This window comes from Bombus pascuorum, chromosome 1 (assembly GCF_905332965.1).
Source record: "Bombus pascuorum chromosome 1, iyBomPasc1.1, whole genome shotgun sequence".
NCBI classification, from domain to species: Eukaryota; Metazoa; Arthropoda; class Insecta; order Hymenoptera; family Apidae; genus Bombus; species Bombus pascuorum.
In genome coordinates this window covers 30,285,325-30,308,782 of record NC_083488.1, presented here as the reverse complement: position 1 = coordinate 30,308,782, position 23,458 = coordinate 30,285,325, and the positions used below count along the sequence as shown (strand labels likewise).

Sequence of the window (23,458 nt, the reverse complement as noted above, 5' to 3'; positions counted from 1 at the left end):
TGAGCTACGCTCAAATTGTATACGTTTGTAAATTGCTCTGAATGGTAAACAATGCTGGGTAAACGAGAACGTTGTACAGTAAACAGAAATAAAAACGCGTTAATTGCGAGAACACTTCTCGTTTATATCCGGACAAACAAAAGCAATCGAAGAATGAAAGAAACTCCTAGTTCCTTTTAATTAATTACAGAAATGATCCGAGGTAGCTATACCCATTCGTTGCATCCATATTTAAAACAACGAAGAATTTTAAAAAATCGCCCAAATTCTTAAAGCTGTTACAAGTAAAGAGCTCTCGTGGTTAAAGCTATTAAAGGTTTCTATATAACTACTGCTTTGTGGAAAATAATCTCAACGTGTCGTTAACCTCTTCAGAACAACTCCACTTTTTTGTCTATGAAGAAAATTGTGTTTTTCTTTCTTTTTCTTTTTCTTTTCTTTATTAGTTATTAATGGAAGAAATACGTTTGCGAGCAGTTTTCTGAAGAAGCTATAACGCGCTAAAATTTGAGGACAATTGTAGCAAAAATGAATACATCTAGTTAATTGGTAAATCACCAATGTCGCGTATACGTAGGCTCGCGTGAAAGCGTCGATTCAGCGACCAATCTCCGCGGTAGAATCTTCTAACGATCGCTTTATATGCAATTAATAGAAGGTAGGTACAATATGCATGTACCTTGCATCATAACTTACATCAAACCTATGATACTCGCTTTATCACGTAGACATAAATGTTCAGAAGTTTACAAAAGCTGGTACTGTGGCTTACGAATACACCGATAACCATTAAGCTATACACCGGTTAACGATACAACACCGCAAAACGTGTACCTTGCAAATTACGAGAAAATTCGAAAAGTTCCAGCGTTTCGCAGGACCTCGCCTTACCAGTCACAGTTTAAGAATAACGAACACTGTCAAACGTCAGATTCGAATAAACATATACGACTAGATAACCTATCCAAGCAAGATATCGTATCGATGAAAAGTCTGGACAATGAATCTAAGCCTTCAGTTCGAACGCGAATGCCTCTTGCTCGTCCATTAACGAACTGTATTACTGGAACTATTCCAACGAACCTCGGAGAATCCACCGAAGATATGCAAGCAATCGAACGTTAAGCCGGCTTTTGCTACCATTTCTTGCAAGACCCATGATGCATTCTGGGTGGCAGAGAGACGAGGCCAAGAGAGACGAGAGAGTCGAAGCTCGCTTCACTCGTTCACGCGCGTAACCTCACGTCCATGTCGCAATGGCGGATTGACGGCCGCGTTACCGCTCAGGTCGCACATGTACACACGCGAAACAGCCGTGTGCAGCATGTACGAGGGACGAGCATCACGGAGCTCGTCTTGTATATCGGTATGATTATTATAGGTTAGACGTTTCATGGCAGTGCGCACAATGCAGCGGAGTAGAGGACCGGCGGAATATAACCTCGCTTCCCGCAGACCCAGGGCGACGTGATCCAACGACAGAGCCACAGCGGCACACACAGTGTTGTTCTTAATAGGGTTGTGTGTAGCGGCACACGCGCGTCCACACGATACACGTATACAGCTGTGTCGGTGTACGTATGGTACGACTAGCATCGTTGGCCGAGCACAATGCTATAGTCACCCCTGGGTGTTGCTGTTGCTAGTTCCCCTTAACCTACGCGCGACTAAAACAAGATTTATCGTCTGTGGAAACGTACTCGTCGATACAGTGAACCGGCGTAAAAATACGGGCGTGTGGGCCCTTTGTAAAGAGGAGAGTCGGCCGGCTTAAGTTTAATGCCGGATTGGCCGTTGCGATCGAAATTAATGAATATGTAGTATCGATCAACGATTCGGCGATACACGTGCATAAATGGAAATTGAAAAGAAATAAATTCTAGAATCGTAGGTTAAAAAAATGGTAATATAGAAAAATGAATATCTATGAATATAGAAATGTACATTTTTTCATCGGATATTCTTCTGTGTATAGAATTATATCGATAGAATTAACGTGATCAGATTTCTTAATTCGTTACATCTTGCATTAAAATATCGTATAATGTAACGATATAACAATACCGTTCTCCCTGTAGTTTTCGTATTTCAGCATGCGTTGAAATATTTGAAATTCTCACCGTGGTTTGTAAACTTTGAAAGCGGACTTACGTTATACGGTTTGTTACGAGATAACGACTAGATATTTTTAATTCAAGGAGGAAAATAAAGATGGCACGAGGAAAATGAAACAATTTTTATACCGAATAAAGGAATGATAAAACTTCGTTCTTTTTTTTTTTTTTTTTTTTTTTTTTCATTTTTTTGAAACGGTAGATAGATCATTTTAACTAAGAATAAGAAGGGCAGAGAGAACGCTGAAACATAGGGTTTCAGCAACGAGACCTAGAAATCGTCGAAGTAGACATCCATTGAATCCGCCAAAAAGCTCGTTGTATCAAGATTGACCACGTGGGCGATATCGAAGTAAAACGCCTTCGTCACGCAAGGGATGAAACGTTTATCGTCTACTCTACGAGAACGATGGCATTTTTTTTCTATTTTAACCTTTCCGTTCGTGCATCTGGCTCCAGGCTACGCCGTGGGAGTATATACCTTTACACGAACCCGCAGCAAACATGTACTTTTGTATCGATCTTTTCCTCTACTTTACACACCTCTATTTCAGAGCAATAATCGTCCTGACCATACGGGAGACTAGTACGTTATCTATCTGTTTTCCTAAACCTACTCGAATATAAATACGAAAACTAGTCCTTCAAGATCGGTACGAAGAGCGAGATATTAAGTTCTTAACGATAAATAACGTAGACTTTAAAACGATCAATTAACGAACAGATTGCGAATATTTATGAAAATTTATATTTTTACGATTACAACTAAGCAAATGGAATTTAAATATAAATTTGCTTCACCTGTTAAATATTATATAACCAATATTATCCTGTATATTTTTACGTGTTATATTATATTATTACACTAACGTCAAAACTGCCAAAGGTAATCGAACTAACTAATTAGTAATTTTTCATAAAATCTCTGATCAATTACAACGATGCATTTTTCCTTTAGATTTAAATGCTTCTACGAATATTTGGATAAAAGATCTGCTTCGGATATTTCCTACATTTTTGCGTATTGTGGCTACCTTTTATATATACCTTTGAATCTCTAAATTTTCCACAAATGAACCAACTTGTACAGCCTATCGATGGCCAATATTTGACCACAGTATCAGCTACCAATTATCAAAATAAACGACATAGCATAGTAAAATATTTTAACATTGCAACGTCTTGGATTTTCTAAGAAGACTAACTCGTATATTTGTAGAGAATTGGTCTTTTGATCGATACACATCATTCGCTGCACCGACAATCATGCGGATGACACTGACGGCCATTCTATGGGCGTAAGTACATATGAATATACGTGCATATGTGTACGTATATTTCTGACCATGCCCTTCTCTCCTGCCCTTCTGTGCTTTAACGAGGATAGCCGAGGGTCGAACCTCGTTCGACATGTAAATGTAAATGTTGGACAAGAACCATCCAGAGATTCTCAACTTTCTTAGCCCAACGTCTAGTGGCCGGTAGGGGAACTGGAGGTCCGGTGAGAATCACTGATGAGGACACTCCGTGACTCCCCGGTGTGGCAAGAGTGTTGCGACGTTCTCGACACAGTTGGCAGTGGTGATCAATCTTCCCCGGCCACGTTACATTCTTCGACCGCACGTCCGTCACCAAGGAAAAACGCACACCGACTGCACAATAGCGTATAAATGGGCTGGAGGTAGAAAATCCCGCTGACTCGCCGCCATCCTATGTTTTCAAGCCACAAACTATGCTCGCTTTAAATCAAAGTGTTCTTATTGTTGTCTTGTTTATTTATCGTTAACGATATCAAGGAATTTACTTTGCTCCGAAAGAGAATCAGATACGTAAACGATAACGAACAATAAGATATTTCTGGCTAATTACGATTATCGGTTACAGCTTTCAGAAGAAGATCGACCATCGTAATATCTTTGTCGAGTTAGTTTACGCCAAGCTACGTGATTCTGTAAACCGTATAAATTTTTTCAACGCTCCTTCCTCAACGATATCCTTTTCTTTGGACGATAGTCGTCTTTTGTATATTATTACTAAACGGAACTATCAATTATCGCGTCTTCATAACGAGATGGTCGGCTTCTATAGCGGATAATCGTTGCAAGAGTAACCCAAAATGAGAACCACTCGTTGGGATTTCAGTGGGTGGCGTTGGTCCCCTCGTCAAATGCTTGTCATACCGTTCTTACCCTCAAACTCCGGAGCCTAGCGGATCCCAACAGTCGGGTAAAGCCCGAGCCGCACCCCCGTGTACACAACGAGAAAGAGGACGATGTGTATATGAGAAGAGGTGGGCAACCACCCCAATGGACCCGTCGACGGAGGCTTAAAGCCCATAGGCCTGTGATATGCCTCGGGGCCAAGAATTATGTCGCTGAAACCCACCAATTACGAGGGTTGCAACCCGAAAACGGCTTTCTTTCCTTCCACTTCTCTACATATACACGCGTACAGAAAACCTAAGTAAGTCGCGTCTTTTTTCAATCGAGATCGAATCTACACTGCGGGACGATTTTCAACGAACGCTTTTAATCACGAGAATAAAACTTTCGTGAATTACATTCCATCACGGGATTTGTTAAAATTTTCTGAAGTATATTTCCTACGTATTTTTGAACGACCATTATTCCTCTTTTTCGTTCTCTTTCCTTGGCAGAAAGAATGAAAATAAAACTTACTTTATGCACAGTTATATTCTATGTACAGCTGTAATATAGAACGAAGAATAGAATAATAAGACAGGAGCAGAAACCCTCTGAACGTGTATCGTAGTCCATCATTCGACGATGAAAAAGACCATTCGTCTGATTACGATTTCACGAAACGTCGTCGCGCACCGTATCCACCAGGCCAGCGACGGATTAATCAGCGAAACCATGCGGTTTCTTGCTCCCTCTGCGATTAATTAATCCTCGCGATTAATCACTCCAAGCGCTTTTCATCGACCAGCAGATCGTTTTTGTTCGTATTTTCGAGCGAAGGATATGCACGCGTATACACAGCCTGCGCGTTGTTTGCCGTGCGAAAAGAGGAGCACATAAAATTCACGGGACTCGCAACAATACGTTTCCTATAAACCTTTTTAATTTCAATTATGATAAACAACTGGCAGCTACAGAATACGAAAACGAACTGTTTACAAACGATAATATCCATGCACACGCGAGCCGATAACGATATTATCGTAAATAATCCGAGCGCAAAAATTATTACGAGAAATTCATCCAATTGTCTGTTAACTGTTATTAACATAACACACATCGCGTTCCTACTTTCACGTTTAAATACCCAACGCTTGTAAAAACAATACAATTTTTTACTCGACAAGAAATAATGTTTTTTAGGATCAAATAAACCGGAAAATACACACACATATCTGATTCTGTTAAAAATCCCGCTATTTACGTATTAAATAAAGATGGAAGCGTGTAAATACACGAGTACCGTGCCGGATATGTGTACAAAAATACTAAATTGCCAGATGCATCGAGCCAGAAATACCGAAAAATTTGTTTGATAATATATATAGGCGTGTGTATATTTCGTAAAAAGTGTATGCGCCGTATCGCGGGATATAACGTTCCAAAATGTATCGCCATCAATCGTGATCCGTATGTATAAAAACTGAATTACCAAATTCCTCTAACGTCAAGTCAGAAGAATTTTTTGACTTGTTCACGACGGTGACTTGAAAGCATATACGCAAAAACTTTGGAACTTTTCCATTACTTTAAGGCGAGTGGAGGTAAAACACGTGGACGAAAACCGACTCGAAATCTCGAAGCATTTTTATCGCCTGGAAGAACGAGTTCACGTTATATAACGATGTTAAACGTTAAGGCGAGAAACAAAGGCATTTAGAAATTGTAAGGATATCGTAACTATTCGTGGCAATTTTCTCGATGAGATCCAACGAAATTACGAGACTGCTTCTGTAATTCAGAGTACGGTAGAGCTGACATATATCCACACTGATTCGCCAAAGTATTTCAACGTCTATAAAAACTTTTTATGAATATATTACGCGTGTTACGCGAAACATTTCGAGATTTCATCAACGTTGTAACGAGACACGATTATCGCGGTTTTATATTGGTAAAGTTTGAAACGAATCTGAAAATGTACGTAGGAGGTACAAGATATTTAACGCAAGTGTATGGTATATTTCGCAGAGCGAAAGATCATAAAATTATTTAAAAACTCAATTATCCATTACATTAATAAACTTCAATATCCAACGGGACCATCTCCAATGCTCGTTATACGTTCTCTTTTTTCTTTACTAAATATACGTTTAAATCGATGTTTCAGATCGATCTTCAATTTATTTATTTACAAATACGATCGCGACAGTCGAATCTCGTCACAGCGTCAAAGAAATTCGAAAATGTTTCGTTTTCGGACACGCGAAAGTTTTCTATAGTAGAAGTTGAAATATTTTCCTAAGTCATTGTACGTGGCAGAAACGCTATTCAACGGGGAAAACCGCATCTGCATCTGCCTCTTCCGCGAACGCATCTCCAAAGTATAAATTCGTCATTGGCATCCATTGTTACCAATCGGCCGTCTAGTATGACTTTTTCTATTTCAGAATCAAGTGACCCTCCGGCGAGCATTTCAATTTTCGCTCCTCGTTTCAATTCGGATGGGACGACTCGACGAACAATTAGTCGTCGTGCAATTTGATCAGCGATTGTCATCGGCGTATACCAGTGTCGCCACCCACCTCCACCCCCAATCCCAACCCCCATCGTCGTGGACGCACTGAAAAAACTCGCGGTGGAGAATCATTTTTATGTTGCAATTTCGCTTTTCTATCCGGATGCATTGTGGACCGACACGATTTTCGAGCACCATCTTAACGGTAAACGACGTTCGATTAAAAACGGAAATCTTTCCAATTTTTATCTTCGTTTACACATTCGTGTCTATAATGAATATATATGATTTTACGTTAACGCCTAACGCTGTGAATCTTAATCTAAAAGTCGCTACTCGCAACGTGATTACGGTCATTTTTAATTACCGTTATTTTTATAGAAAATTTTATCGCTACCCCTACGTTCCAGTATTCTCTCGGCGATCGTAATACTTGAATCCTTAATATCTAGTAATCTTTAATACGTGAGAGTTTTGCAATCGTAACGTGCGAATCACGATTTGCCAGAGAATTGCAAAATACTTTTTTAAAGGTAGTCGCCGTTATTTCTGTTAGAATTTAATCTTAAAGTTAAGATACATAATCTGTGGAAGACACAATGTTTATGTTAAAACAATATTCGGTGATATTTATTAAACAAAACTACAGAAACAAATGTATATGAGCGAGTGATATGGTATAATTAACAAAGTATACAGGTAAAGAATTTATGGATTGTTGACAGTTGGCCAGTTACTCTCAGACTGACTGTAGGTAGTGACCCATGAGCCCTTAAATATTTTGAACCCCACTCTCTATACAGTAACGAGTATGACCTGTGTAAGTGTCCTGTTCAAATGCCTGTTAGGTGTCTGTATAAGAGTATTTGTGTCTAATATCGTTGTATTCCAACAATTTCTAACTTGTATTACGTATTTTCATACGGAATTTTGTCGCAACGATTTCAACGCCACTCTATTACAATACTTTTGCTCGATATTCCAACACTGATTGTTCATAAACGAACGGAAATAATGTAAAATTTAACGGAAATAACCACGTTTTTACAACCGATTGATCAGACGTAAATACACGCAGCTAATATTTCATTGAGTATTCGGTTAATTACAGGTAATAACAGGTTACAAGTTGGAATATATTTTTATGCAAATGTACGCAGTTAGGATCGCAATTGGTTGTTACAAAAGTCACGATTCGAAAAAGGTTGAGAGACATTGGTTGAACGGGAAACTTGTAAAGGATACACGGTATTCGGTAAAGATTTTGAAAATATTTATGGAATTCCGTGGGTATCGGTCTTTTCGTGCTTCGTAGATTCAACGTGATTATAACTTAAATACTTTAAAATAAGAGAAGACATCGAAAAACCGTCAAGTCCCACGTACAAACAGCATAAACGATTCACAAGATTGTGTATGCAGATGGAATACGAATGAATAAGCGAACGTTAGATAGAGCGAGAGAAGAAGGGGGAAAAGGTGAAGTGGTAGGGAAAGACTGAAAGAGAAGAAAGAGAGGAAGAAACAAAGCGCGTCCCTTTGTCCTTTGTTATCCTTTGCTAAAATCTATATATCAGCGTGATACATTTGCAAGGAGGCTGCAACTTTTCGTTAACGTGACATTTCTTTTCGCATCCTGCTTCCTCCTTCTTTTCTGCCTAATAAATATGTACATATCGTTGATCGATCAAACGTTCGTTCCGCGTAGATGTTACAAGTTCCAACCACAATGCAATTATACCGTATATCATTGCATAATTGCACATACATTTCACATAATTGCAAAACACAATTGGATAATTATCAACGTAAAAAGAGAGAACATAATACGAAGTTGGAAACAATTCAATATAATTTACCTTTAATATTTTCTAGTTTTATTTTCGACGATTGAACTACATGCGGAAAGTAGGATATTTATCGAGTGGTAGGTTTATACAACTTGGTGAAGAGAAAAAAAAGAAATGAAGATAAGTACAATCTGATAATTTTATAATTACGTATAATAATATTCGTTTATATGTATATAACTGTATTAAATGTCTTGCGACTTATGGACAATGGTGTACGTATGAATGGTATGCCTGGAATCAACACATTCATGCACAGTAGGTTGATTAAGTTCTTTACTTCCTCTATAGGACACGCTACTAGATAATCAAGGATAACAGTCATTACCGTGCCAGTTATTGTTTCTATTATCACCATCCGTTTGACAACGGTAAGAGCAGAATCTACCGACACGTTTGAACTTATTTATCAAGATACGTACAATTACTTCCAGATGTTTAATTAAATGTGGCAATGACGATAATTGTAAACGTAAGCGTTCTTCCTAGTTGGTTAGTTGAATCATCGCGGAATTTTTATTTATTTCCTAAATATAAGAGGAAGAACATTTTTGAAGAATTATTAGAATTGTTAGATTTTTATCTATTAATTAAATATTAAATTGAATTAAAGTAATATTTTACGTATTATGTGAATTCTGTACTACAATCTTGCACTTTTGAATTTTTATAAATGTATAAACATTCGCAATTTAATAATGATCAATGCAAGCATAACTAACATTAAGACGCTAAAACTAAAACTTCCGGCACAATTTAGTTAACTCACCGTCTTGTCTTGCGACCGCTTTCATCGCTTAGTTTCTCAATTCGTTTTGTAAAATTTTGACCATTGAATGTATAGAATTTTTTGCAATAAGAATATTTTGTAACGCGTGTTTCGTTCTTTCTTTCTCGTAACCTACATTTTCAATAATCTTTATGAATGACTTCGATCGTGTGTCATCTACGATTTGGCAAAGTAACGAGCGAACAACAATGTTCCATCGAGCAACTTCTGCTTTTATTATCTATCTCTTCTTCGTAAAGGCTCAAGTTACAGAGTTTACGAGCACAATAGTCGTAGCCGTCCCATCATTTATTTGGTTGCCAAGTGTAGAGAATGGGTCAGTTCTTAGCGCTTAGGATAGTGTTTGCTTCTATTATGACTGCAGACCATCTATCATTCGCCATGGTAAATTCAAAATCAATTTCTCCGCCTCTAAACAGCGGATAAGCGAAGACCCCAACCGTAAAACTCTCTACATGTACATATTTGTAAATGTATATGCAGTCTTACGTTAAATCTTTAAACTTTTCTCAACTTAACATTCTCCAGGATACTCATCGATATCTGTAATACTTTGGACAAGCATTCGTTGGATCAATTGTATGAAATTACCTTCATTAATTCTAAATACAAATTTGGAAAAACTCGCGGATTAAATTATCCGTTTGTCGACAGAGAGTTAGTATCGATGTAACTTAGCCGATTAATTTTAATTATCGTCCTATCTACAATTTTCCTATTACTTTACAACGAAATTAGTTCTTCGATGAGCAAATAGTTTCTATCCTCCGTACAGTGTATAATTAATTTCTACAACCATTCTGAAGAAGTTTCAATTTTTAACAAACGTATACAAGCATTTTTTATATTATTATACAGAATGTGTATATGGTTATGACAGCTTACAGCGAAGGAGAATAAATTTCAGTAGCTTGTGGATTGAAACCTGCAGTGAACGAGTATGCAGTAACATTCGACTATAGTTAAACATTTAACTTTCACAATTGGCAAAATAAATTTATTACGACGAGAATTAGCTATCGACGAGATCAGTAATAAAAAAGCAGAACAGTTAAATCAATTTTTTTTCGAATAAGAATAAGAACGAAACGAAGTCTACGCATGGCAAGAGTTGGTAGATACAGCAGATACCAATCGGATCGAATGTTGTGCAACGACGCGTACACATTCGACTTCTATGAATAGAATAAACCGCGTATTATTGCAAGAACGATTTTACTCTTTAAGAATCCTCATGAGGAAATTATTGAACCACTTTGTGCCCCTTGAACGGCGCCACATTAGCGCCAATAAGCAAACAACCGGCAAGTGTACCCACATATCAACGGCACCAGCACCAACCAGCAGCTTCTACGAACGGCAATTGTTGTACGTTGACTTGTCCTCTCTCTCTCTGTCTCTCTCTGTCTCTCCCTCTATAAATAATCTCTATAATTTCTAGAGGCCTCCTGTGTCAGCGAATTCTCCGGTGGTCTCGTTTCGCATAAAGGACTTTGAGCTTATGTGACGCGTGAAATTATAACGGCGGTGAAAAAGTAAAAAAGAGGGCGGCCAGGCCAAAGCATTCTTTGAATAGTGGAATTATTTGCAGTAAGAAAATGAAAATGCAAAGGCGACCGGTTAAAGCGCGTATAAAGGAGAATGCTTTTTCTACTATGACCCTGCAATTATATTATTCCGTGCCGATCCTTTCTTCCGTAAACTTCATAACCGCCATTTGGTTTATTCTTTGCAACGAGCTGGTGTGAGAAGAGGAGAGAACGAGGAAGCGAGAGAAAGAGAGACAGAGAGAACACGAGTGCCGGTGGTGGTGCAGGGATGTGGCTGCAGGAAGGCTTAACTGCGAACCGAGAAAAATGGGAAAATCCAGACGAAACAAGGACATTTACATATGCAACCGTATTCGAGTGATATCTCACCTGGCTACCCTGATGATAACCATCTTAGAAGAAACGTTTGAAAACACAGGGCTGTTTCAAGCTCCGAGATCACAAGTAACGAGATACGCTGTCGCGGATGAATAAATCTAGCAACAGGAAAAGTAACATCGACCCGGTAAATTTTTCCTGCGCGAAGAATCCTGAACGAACGCTTAATAGTTCAAACAATGAACAAAGCGGTGAATTAAAATTGAAGGCATCCCATAAGTGGGCACGTGAAAGGGAAGAGAGGATAATATGGGCCACCGGCAACGCCGCGATGGTGTTAGAGCAACTGACGGGGTAACTACTTTGAAAAGAAAAGTTGAAAGCTCACGAGCACCGACGCCTTTTCTTCTTCGCTCGTAGAAGTACTTAAGGCGCTTCTCTCCCGGTTCATCGTGATATCAATATTATAGAAAGAAATGAAATTTCAAGTTTATATAATAAATCTTTCCTTTCCTGGTTTCTCTCCCCTTTGCTTCAGAAAACGCGTAACACATTCGCGATTAATCGCAGAAATCTCCCAATTTACTAGCAGAAAAAATAAATTTCAGGTACGTACGATAAATCCTACCTTTTCCTCGGTTCCTCCATTTCACAAAACCCATAATTCACACAACGAGATTCCCTCTTTTCACTTACTATTAGCAACATGTTTCCCTGGTTTGTCGTCGTTTTGCACGTGTACTGCGTCCGTGGTAATCCTTAGCATTTATGTATTAGTTGAAGTTATTTGATATAAAGAAATGTAAATATTTCAACTTTTTTATCGGTGCTAAAAATATACAGAAACTTGCATAGAAACAGAAAATTAACAGAACAAATTTTATTAGAAAAAATTGCATCGAAATACGCTATTGTTACGTACAACCTCTTTGTAACGTCATATTTTTCTCCTTCCTATATTATCCATTTCGTGTAGATTGCATAGGATATAGAATTATCGAAAGAAACATAGAACCGTAAGATTATTTTACGCTACTCGAATACCTTAGAGGTTCTGAAGTTTAAGAAGCTTACTGCGTTCAAAATTTATGGTTGGTAATGTTCCGATATTAAGGAAAATAATCAAAACGCTAATATCTCTAAAATTCTACACCGAGGACACCCTCATCGCCAAAATAATTCACAATGAACGTTTACTTAGATTACTCTTGCACGGTAGAACTTTTTTCAATACCCAAGTCAACAACGCATTCGTGCAAACATTCCTTGCAGCCGGAGTACTTGCCGCGACACCATAAAGCATACATTATAAAAATTTCCCCGAGGAAAAGAAAATTACAAAAATTAGCGGTTCCAAGGTGAAACTACGTCGGGCACAATAAAAATTGGCTAAGTTCGCGGTATCTCGAGTTACAGGAGAGAATAACGCCCGCACCTCTCGTAATTTCGTCCGCGACAACCATGTTTCACTCGCCGTCTGTGAAACTTGAAAAAGACGATGATAAAGAAAATAAAACAAAAACGTCTTTTATTTGTTCCTTTTTTTTAATTTCCATTTTCTTTTATTTTATTAGAGCTTATTCCATTTCTACTAGAACCTCGCTTGTTCAAACAGATAGGAAAACAAAACAAATTCTATAGATTCTATATATCCTTCTTCATTCATTCTGAATTAAAAGAAATCATTATCGTTATAGTAATTCGTACAACGAATACGATCGTACAGAGTTAACGAAGGCTCACCTATCAATTCGTACACGTACATGGTGAAACTGATCATTCTTTTGTTCGCATAATCGAAGTACGGATAAACAAAATTCTACTCGATCGAATGAAATTGTATTTTATTTTTGTTAAAATTACTTACGGGAGCGGCTGGGTGTCTCGCCGGCGCGGGGTACATCTTAATTGTGACTAAATACTCCGCAAGAATCACACGCGTCCGCAATGTCCTTTGTACGCGGTCATTTCATGATCCATTCCCCGGCTCGATCTTTGCAGTAACATTCTCAGGATCTTGGAGGAACGCCAACGGTCTTCCCTCGGTGTTCAGCATCAAGATCTTCGCCAACTGTAATTATAACACGACATGATTCGTTACTTTGAACAAAACCAAGGTGTTTCGTAAACTTCTTCCTGAGAAGTCGTGATTTCGCGTGACGCTCTTGCTTTTCTTAGAACCAAATCATTAGTCTTACATAGTCATTTACATGTTTAGACTATACCAGGTAGTTTTCAATCTCCCGATGAAATTATAAGTTTTGCACTAGTTTTTAATCACTAGCTGAGATTATATGGATAACATGAATATGTATAAGTCCCTTAGAAAGCAATTCGATCAACTCCACTTTTACTGAATTTCTCAATCTCTTTGCTACTTACGAAAATATACATAATCTTTAAACGTTCGATCTTAGTATTCGATGTAATTTTATATTTATATGAAATATATATATTTCCTGATTTTAATGAATAAGATATTTTAAAAAAGATAAAGAAATTAATCTTATTCACCGCGAGTATAATTTAACACTATCCGTTAAAACAATTAGTTTGAGATCTTTTCCTTTCTGTATTGTAAGTACTAGAAACATACAGATTTTAGTTATTTATTTGGACAAAAATAACTGTATATTATACATATCAGTTTAATTACCCGCCAAATAAAATATCAGAAGTAAATTTTCAGAATTTACAGTTTTATAACAATGGAAATTATTTCTTAAAATTCTTGCTAAAACCAAGATGATCATACTCTATTGATAATAAATTACGCTGGTAATTACAGTTTAAATATTCAATGGGTTACCACTGTAAAAGTTGGATGATTAAAATTGCGCATACATTAACTACACTATCGCGTCACACAGACACGACCGATATACCGAACCCGGCGAGCAATTCGTAGTAGCAGAAAGAAGACCGTAAAACAGCAGGTTATGTGCATTTACGTTCATCGAGAACGAGAGAAATTTTCAGTAATCAGCGAAGGATTCTGAACGACGTTAAATTAATTTGTATCGATCACTGTCACACACGGAATACGATTATTCGTGTGAAGATAAAATCAACATCGCGAATATAAAAATACGACGTGTTATAACTTAAAATTCCCGATCAACTTTAACAACAACGTTTCATATTTCTCGTACGAGAACGTATGGTATGGAAACTATCGAAAAATGCATGAAAATAACTGTAAGCTTAATGTACGAAAAAAATAAAAAAAAATAAAAGCCATCTCCCATTTTCAATTTTCATAGGGCGGAAAATTTTCCAGCTACGCATCGCATATGGATTTCGAAATTATTTATACGGCCGTGATGCGTGTGTATGCGGTTTCATGAATCTGGCCGATCAATTTATCGTTCGATTTACGAGCCATGTAAACCATGCTCCGTCACCATTTCGAGAACATTTATCCTAATCTCCAAGGCGTGTTTCTAACGCAAGGCGACAAAGAACGAAGAGAAAAGTAGGAGCAAAAAAATTGGTAATAAAAGAACGGGAGGAGGAAATGGAGCAGCAAGGAGAAAAAGGAGATAGGAAAAAGTAAGTGCGCCCAGCGCGCCCTCTCGTTTAAACCAAACGTAAAGCTGTTGCACCAACGAAGTGTCACGTACGGAAATTGTGTGTTGTATTTTAAAAAAATACTGTTTTCGGTAAACAGTTTACTTCCACGCGGCTAATACTTTCTTGTGTCCAACACTAACGTTAGAACGCATTTAATTATCGATTAAAAATGACGACGTATCGTGGAACGATGTATCGAAATATCGATAATGGCGGACGACGAACAAATGACTCGTTATAACCTATTAACGATGCATGAATTTAATTCAACCGTAGAGAATGGTAATTCGGGAAAATTAAAGTATAAACGATCGACTAACTGAATTAATTAAACAAATTAAAAAAGATCTTGTTGCTTGTACAATTTGTTTACCTATATCTACTCGCCGACGATAATATAGATGTTCCATGTTTTGTTTTTTTAATATCGCGTATGATCTCCGAAGGTCGTGACATCAGGAATTTAACGTATATCTCGCGATAATTTGCACGTGTAATTTACTATGACTTTAACACGCTATACCGTTCGGAATTTGAGACTGATAATTTGATTTGTTGAATTTAATGGGTCGCTCGATTATTTAAATGGCTCGTGTTACTTTTCAAGAAACTAGATTTCTCCGAGTATTTGAAGTATCCGAAAAAATTTTCATATAATTTAAATATTTGAAATCTCTTTATGTTTTCCTCAAATCGAATTAACAAATTGGTTAAGATTGTAACCTCACGATCGCCCGCTATGAATTTCACACATGATTCATAATATACACAAAAACTACACCAAAACAAGATATAGCGTTACTCCTCGTTAACGATAAATTAGCAAATCTCGAAATGATTCATAATCTTTACAAAACATGCTAACATTACGAGTAAACAAGAATGTTAAAATAAATATACACTCGCGTACCAGTATATATACGAGTATTAATGGCTTGCATTAGGGCAATTTGGATCTTCCTCAAGTAATTTTCACATAATAAATCAGTTATATGAAACAAAGTTCGCGCATGTGCGAATTATGTACATATGTATTAAATAACGAAGCGCAGCACTGTTTATGACAGCTATACATGCAAATTCAGAATTGAAAGTGACTGAATAATTTAAAATACCGGAATGAAAACGTTCAGGAATAAAACGTAGTGGAGTATAAAATTTTTCATCGAAACGAAGGATTTCGTTGTTGTCATCATTTCCACATTGACATACGAGGCGATTTCACACACGTGCACGTGTCATTACGGGCTCTTTGTAACGCCGGATGATGTTTCGTGTAACATGAAAATGGAGTCATGTAACTCCGTTAACAGACCATTCTCCACGGATAATATATTTCACAAGCGATGTATAATGGAGCGGGCGTACGTGAAAAACTCGCAGCCAAATTTGAACAGTCATTTCCATCAATTTGTAATATACGGATATGACGAAACGATGAAAACTTTCAGCAGTTTAACTCGCAACGCCTTTATGGCCTGTTTTCTATCGCCCGATGTAATAACATACAGATCGGAAATAATCACCGGCCAAAAATTTACAATCATTTCTTTAATTGTGGTTACACTAAATTTTCGGCTAATTTTATCATTCAAGATTAATATCATGGATATGTCGGTAATCATTTTCTTCATTTCAATAGATTTTTAATTAAGAAATTAGCAGAATTTTAAACTGACCTTTTTAAATCCCAAAGATCTATGAAGTACGCGGAGATTTCAAATCTGACGTTGTACATAACCTAAATGTGCTCCCGCAATTATTCGAATACATGTAGAAATCTTCTATAAATATATTATATGTATTATACAAAATATGTTGAAATTTCTAACACTGTAATAAGATCTGACTATCATAATTACATAGGTAAAGTTTGAAACAAATCTGACAATGTGATATAGAGCAATGAGACATAGAAGTTACAAGATATTTCTTAGTGCAACTAAGTACATATTTCGCAAAGATCATAAAAGTATCCAGCGGTTATTCGTTATATTCAAATAACCTTGATATATTCAACAGCACCATTTTTAGCACTTATACGCTTCACATTTATTGTACATACTAATTCATGTTACATATGGACTAATATAAAGTACAATAATAATTTATTGGAAGTAAATATCTACATTCTCGGATTAATTTCAAATTTTTTCAATGTAAACATGAAAATTGGTTGTGTCTCGTTACATGATAATGAAATTTTCAAATATTTTATATAACACGTATATACGATGAAAACATAACATATAGAATATACAATATACATACATAATACATGTATTTTATACGGCAAATGCAAAAGTATGTAAGTATGTACATACTTTCATAAGATATTGTTCCTAGGAAGAAAAATTTACAGGGGACGATCGATATTTCGAATACGTATCTTCTACGTTTTTACCATTCGTCAAATAATCCGAAGGTATATGCGACGCGAGACAAAACGGTTGAGCTGTGTGCTCAGATGAAATTCGTGAAAAGGAAAATAAACAAGCATAACGTTGCAGCTGTTCAAAGACACCTATACGTCCGGTTAAAGGAAGGGAACCTATTACCGGACACAGCAGTGCACGAGCAAGTCACGAAGGAAGTTATCACGAATCTCGCTTAATCGCCATTAAGATCCTTAATCACGCGATCTCCGTGATTCTTTTCCCTCTTGATCGTTATCGCGACATGGTCAAGTACCGACGCGCGTGCTGCACTCTGCAACTTAAAGGATTTCCCACAGTAACCCGCGCATTAACGAAATTACGGTTTATCGACGGGAACCAATAGCGTAGCGTGCAACTTGGCTACGTGATGCGCGCGCGCGTGTGCGCAGGCACGTGTCATCGATAAATGGTTGACACTTTATTCGGTTAATTAACATTTAAGTAAAAAATTACGATGAACGATAACATTAATAAGCGATACTGGTTATGAGCTATTATACCGTAGCGTTTAGTACGTACTAGGTATGTAAATATCGGTACAAGTAAAATAGTTGATGTATAAGAAAGTCGAGCAGTTAATCGATATTATTAAGGTTTAATACTTAAATATGCAGATGTTTATAACGCGTACATAGGTTCATCATAGTAGGTATAATAGTAAATAAACAGCACCATTTTCCCTTTCTATTTATTTTCTTCCTTGTATTATTACAGTTAATCGTATATCTAATAAGTTTATTGGCCGTTAAAGAAATAATGTATATAGAAATACCATGGTAAAAGAAGAAAAATGCATAGTAACAGATCTAAGAAGCCGACCGACGAAGAAAGTAGCGAGTAAAACGTGTCGATTGTCTGGATGATTTAATGAGCCATGTACGGTTGATTCGCGATTACCCCCTCCCCCGCCGCCGCTTGTAGCTAACTCCCATTCCCGCTACCGTCGTATCTCTTTCCAGTAATTTACTTCGCAGCTGTGTCGCATCGAAGGTGCTGCCAGTGGTACTGCTTATTAAACTGAGAAAGAGCGAAACTCGTCACCGACTTCTTTCAAATTAGTTTAATAGACGCCGGTTAACGGTTAACCCTACAATGCTTCACATTTTCGTGTTACGATCTCGTTCTCATTTCAACGAAATAAGTCATTTTCATCGTTTTAAGAAATACTTTAGTATAAAATTAGACTTAAAATCGAGCACGTTATCAACAATTTTATTTAATGATTTGCAAAGAGTTAAGAAGTGTTTCAAAGACAGAGAGAAACGTAATTGAAACGAAAATAACCCGAAAGACACAAGATTAAACGGGTGCTGCAATGCTCTGACGGTTGAAAGATCGTCTTATCGTTTAAAACATCAGGGCGATTAAAATCAGATTTAACCAGACGACATGTACCCGCAACTACGTCGTTTTCGAACACGTAATTTCCGGTGCATCGCGAAAAGCTATTGAAATCTGCTAACATTTCTATAATTACCGGCCATTTGAGTTGGCAACGAATTGAGCAAAGCAACTGAAAGCAATTATCAAGGTTAATGTTACACGACACCGTGTTGTTGATAAGTTCGCCTACACGATGGTACTTCCACCATGTGACAATGTATATAAACCATACAAAGTAAATTAATGACACCATTTTCGAAAACGGAAAACATCAACACGGTTTGTTGACGATTTTTGTACGAGACGTTACCCTTATAAGTTGTCGTTTCATATGGAGAATTACATCGCACGTCATTAAACAAATAATAAACCCGGCTATCAGCTATAATTGCCGACTATCACGATTTTGAACAATTAGCATTTCACGAGAACAGAATCGACGGTGAAGCGTTTGTGTTTACACAAAAATCTATCGCGAACACGTTAAACGACGCGGCAAACAATAATTTCTCCCATTGGCAACGGACGAATCGGGAATGGTCAATAGAAAAAGCTGTCAGTAAATAATACCTCTACTCGTGACTCCTTTCCTGCTTCTTGCGTTTCGTTTTCTCAGCAGATACGTCTTTAATCCACCTTGGCACTATGCGAAAAAATATAACCGACACACACCGATGATCTCTATGCACTATCACAAACACTTCATGTATATATCTGAAGTCCAAAGAAAAAAAGAAAACGCGTGCACAGTGTCACACATATACAAATATGTACATATATCGAACGTATAAAGCGTCGAGACGAATCGCGAACGTCACAACCGCACCGTACAACGAACGACGCTCGACTGCGAGCCGGGTACCGAAGTGGATGACGGGAAACGTGTGAACGCCGCTTGCCGCCGCGGCGAACACCAATGAGCGGCTACTAACACTATCCATCGCGGCAACGACACTGACACACCAATAAGGGGACACGAATATACACAAAGGAGCGGAATGCCCGTCTCTTTTCTTTTCATAGTGCATCCTTCTTCAACTCGTTTCTCAGTTCGTCGAGTCAAGGGCGTCGACCGACAGGGGCGATTCGTTGTTTCCTTATATCAAAGAAACCAATAATGGCAATAATGGGTAATTTCATAATAATTATGAAATTACAAGTTTTCTTCTCTTTCAATGATACGACCACAACATCCGTCGAGCGAATTCGTTCTACTGTTGAAAACGGTCCACGAAAGATCGCACCCAATGCGGCTTCTATTATCGGAAATTGTAATACCTATTTAACTTACTAATACCACGCCGCTAATGTCTTACGCTTTTGCAGCAACTTTTTACCGAAGTTTTGTCACGACTTTTTTCTTGCTCGCGTAAGGGAACGAAAACAATATTCCGATTCATATTTCGCATAATAAACAAAGCAACTTAATTTCATATAATTCTTCTACTAACTTTTAACGCGTGTTTACGCGTGTTTTTATTTTGTAATGTATGTAATCAATATGTAACGGATATCGTTCTAGATCTTTCGAAATTTAATTCGTATAAATATCCGGCTTTTCTGTTACATTTGCGCCCTTTGTCACGGTTGCTCGACACATAATTCCTCACTTTAAAAAAATCTTTATCGACACCCCTGCTTTCGGTTATCTCACTCGCACTCGGTACTAGTATCCTCCCAGTTGCCATCCTCCTCGCACACACACAGTAGATGCGACATATCGTGCGATCTCTGTCGCGCCTCGGTGTTTCTTGATCTTCTACCTCTTCCCGCCATTTTGTGTCTCACTTATTCGTTCCATGCCCAAACTTTCGACCTCTGTCTTACAGGTGCACCGCATCATCGCTATCGTTGTTTCGCTCGCACCTATCTTTTGTCATACATATGTCTCTCGCGTTCCGTCTCTATTCATCTTCTTCACCCTCTCGTTCTCGGCTCGTCTCACTTTTAACCGTGTATACCGTGATCGTCGCGTCTGCGTTCCTTCAGCCACCGGTAGAACAACAGAGACCACCTCTCTGTGCTTGTCCTGCTTACACCTAACTGCAACGAGGCGCAGAAGGAGGAGTACCGGAACCAAGTGCCGAACGTTGCTTGTGTGTCGCGTGTACGGAGTGTCGGCAACGCGCATAGGACAAAGACAGAGTGAGTCAAAGTGCTAGAGCCGGACAACACGAGTCAACCGGCAATGTAAGGAGAGACCTTTAGGTGGGTGCAAGTGGCGTGATAGTGTAGGTGATATTCCAAGCGTAGCTGAGAGCGTGTGTGTGCTCATCATATTACACACTGCTCATACATCGTGTCTGCTGCACTTTGAGGGCGCGAGGAGATGAATCCTCGATTCGGTTAAACGCCCGCCAACTGGGGATGTTCTAAATCAGGCTGTCTACCTGCGACTCGGCTTTCTGAAATTCCAATACCCATATTCCTCTCTCTCATCGCGCAGAATACGAAACAGTTTGTAGATGAAACACATATAATCGTAAGAATCGTGCTCGTCACAGTTAACAAGGATCTGTATGCAGATGGCGGGAATGGAGGAAAGATTCGAAACGTTGTCATATATTTTTATTAACAAGAGAGTGTGGGAGTGAGAGAGAGAGAGAGAGAGAGAGAGAGAGAGAGAGAGAGAGAGAGAGAGAGAGAGGGAGAGAGAAAGACAGACAAAGTCGTAATATTAACACATCAATGACAATATGAAAATGCATTTAGCACACCTTTACGCGAGCGTTATTCTGTTTATTGACACATCAATTTCAAGAATGTAATAACCGTAAAACGTTTAGCCTCGGTAATATATAGCGGATAAATGAAATATCACGTGATTAAACGCCGACTGAAATTGCTGTTACTCCGCCCTTTGGAATCTGCTGCATTTATTGTATCGATTCGCGTACTTCGAGGAGGAAAATTATGTTATATCCACGATAGCAGTTATAAAGCGGTGAGCGCGGCTGTGATGGTGGAGGTGCAGCCAGGAGGCGAGTAAACAGCCGAAGAAAACTTTGTGGGCGGATTAGCATGGTAGGTGTCGGTGGGATATCATAAAACTAGTTTGAGAAGCACAAGGCACACCCTCCGCTGTACCGAAGGATTTCATTCCATAGGATTTCATTCAGTCCACATTGCTACGGTAGACAGACATTTTTCGAAGAGAACTCCGACAAAGCGCTTTGAAAGGACGGATTAAAAGAGAGAAAAGTTCTCTGTTACTTCGATTTTCTTTAATATGACTTTGCTCGCCATAATTTCGGAGCTCGAACTCATCCAATTAAGACCAACGAACGGTTTTTATTGCGACAGCTTGTTCGATAGCTCGGACTGTAAAGAAACAGTACTTGAACATTTGGTTAATTTACCTTTAGAACTTTTTGTCTCACTACTTGACATGTATATATTTTAAGCGTAATTATATGTTCTATTACAAATATATAGAGTAATTAAGAAAGACAGAAACGTTATAATTTATAATCAATCAGATTTTATTATTAATAAAGAATTAATAAGTGTGTTATTTGGAATAACTAAACTTGCAAACGACGTAATCAGTCGTAAGTCGTAAGCTTCTAAGAATTCTGGCATCCTTCCCACGTCCGTGCAGAACAATCATTACGTCTTCATTTTCTTCCATATCCGCATTCTACGAAGACTTCATAAAAAACAAAATTAAACTGACAATGATACAAATGTCTGAAAATACTTATGGATAGTAACTTTTCTTTACAATTGTTTTCTATAAGGGATTATTTGATACTTTGTAACAGAATTTATGACAGAGCTACCTATCTACATTTAAATTGTCTTTTTACTCTAAAACGAGTATTCGGATATTTTTTGATAAACGAAAGTTAAAGAGTAATATTACAAAATAGATAATAGTAATATATATGAAAATTATATTATACGGAAACTAGTTGTTAGTCCAAAAATGACAAAGTATACTCTGGCATTCAAGTCTGTCCATTTCTCGTTAAGTTAACCACGTACGAAAGCAACACGACACATATATGCTCATTTACTTATTCCTATTCGACTGTCAGTGTCGTCGCAGAAGTATCCACGAGTGTATTATGCGCGCTGAGCACACAGTAAACGCAGATGTACATGTACATATACAATGTCTTTCCCTCCATCTTTCTCTCTCTCTCACTCTCTTTCATTCCCACCTTTGGTGCATTGTGCTTCGGTTCTCGATCCCTCTTCCGAGCCCTTACCGCAAGCCGCAGCCCACTACACTTTTGCACGAACACGCGCGCGTTCATTATCAACGTACAACGTCGTATAACCATATTTACGTAGCGCCGGTGGTCACCCACACGGTCGCAACGTGCAATGAGGTTGCAAAGAAACGACTTGTGCACAGAAACGAAATGCTATTTGTCGGTATACACAAGAAACATGTGAAAAGGAAAGAGAGATAAATAAAGTCAGAGGAAGGGATGAAACGAGACAGAGAAAGGCCATAAATGCAATTGGAAGCCTTTAGCTGATATATTCGCGGAACTTCCCGTGCCGTTTTGTAGTCAGAAGGAAAACAATGCGTTTCTTAAAATAATAAGTTGTGCCTTGCTCGCCTGTACGATTTCGTTTTACCGATACCTAAGTACGTTGTGAATGAATTGGTAGGGACTTCGTGATTTCCTACTCCGCTTCCATCGGTATTCTCGTGATAATTACGACCAATGATTAATCGTTTATTTAAACTAGTTAACAAGCTAACTCGAAAGCTCGCGTTTCTTTCTCTCTCTCTCTCTCTCTCTCTCTCGAATTGTCGTTCACCGGA

At 38.0% G+C, this 23,458-nt stretch overlaps 1 protein-coding gene across 6 annotated transcripts in view; it reads right to left on the bottom strand.

The window, feature by feature from the left end:
* Positions 1-19,608, bottom strand: part of LOC132909954 (protein groucho) — a 113,932-nt gene extending 94,324 nt beyond the window's left edge. For 2 of the 6 annotated variants that reach the window (XM_060965277.1, XM_060965251.1), the window contains exons 1-2: positions 19,246-19,606; positions 13,149-13,352 (exon numbers count right to left, since the gene is read on the bottom strand). In XM_060965277.1, coding sequence (XP_060821260.1) covers positions 13,149-13,184 — 36 coding nt within the window. In that variant the 5' untranslated portion in view covers positions 13,185-13,352; positions 19,246-19,606. Of the gene's footprint in view, positions 1-13,148; positions 13,353-19,245 lie in introns of all 6 variants that reach the window. The other 4 variants (XM_060965243.1, XM_060965259.1, XM_060965269.1 and 1 more) reach the window with 4 other exon arrangements.
* Between the last annotated feature and the right edge of the window lie 3,850 nt (positions 19,609-23,458).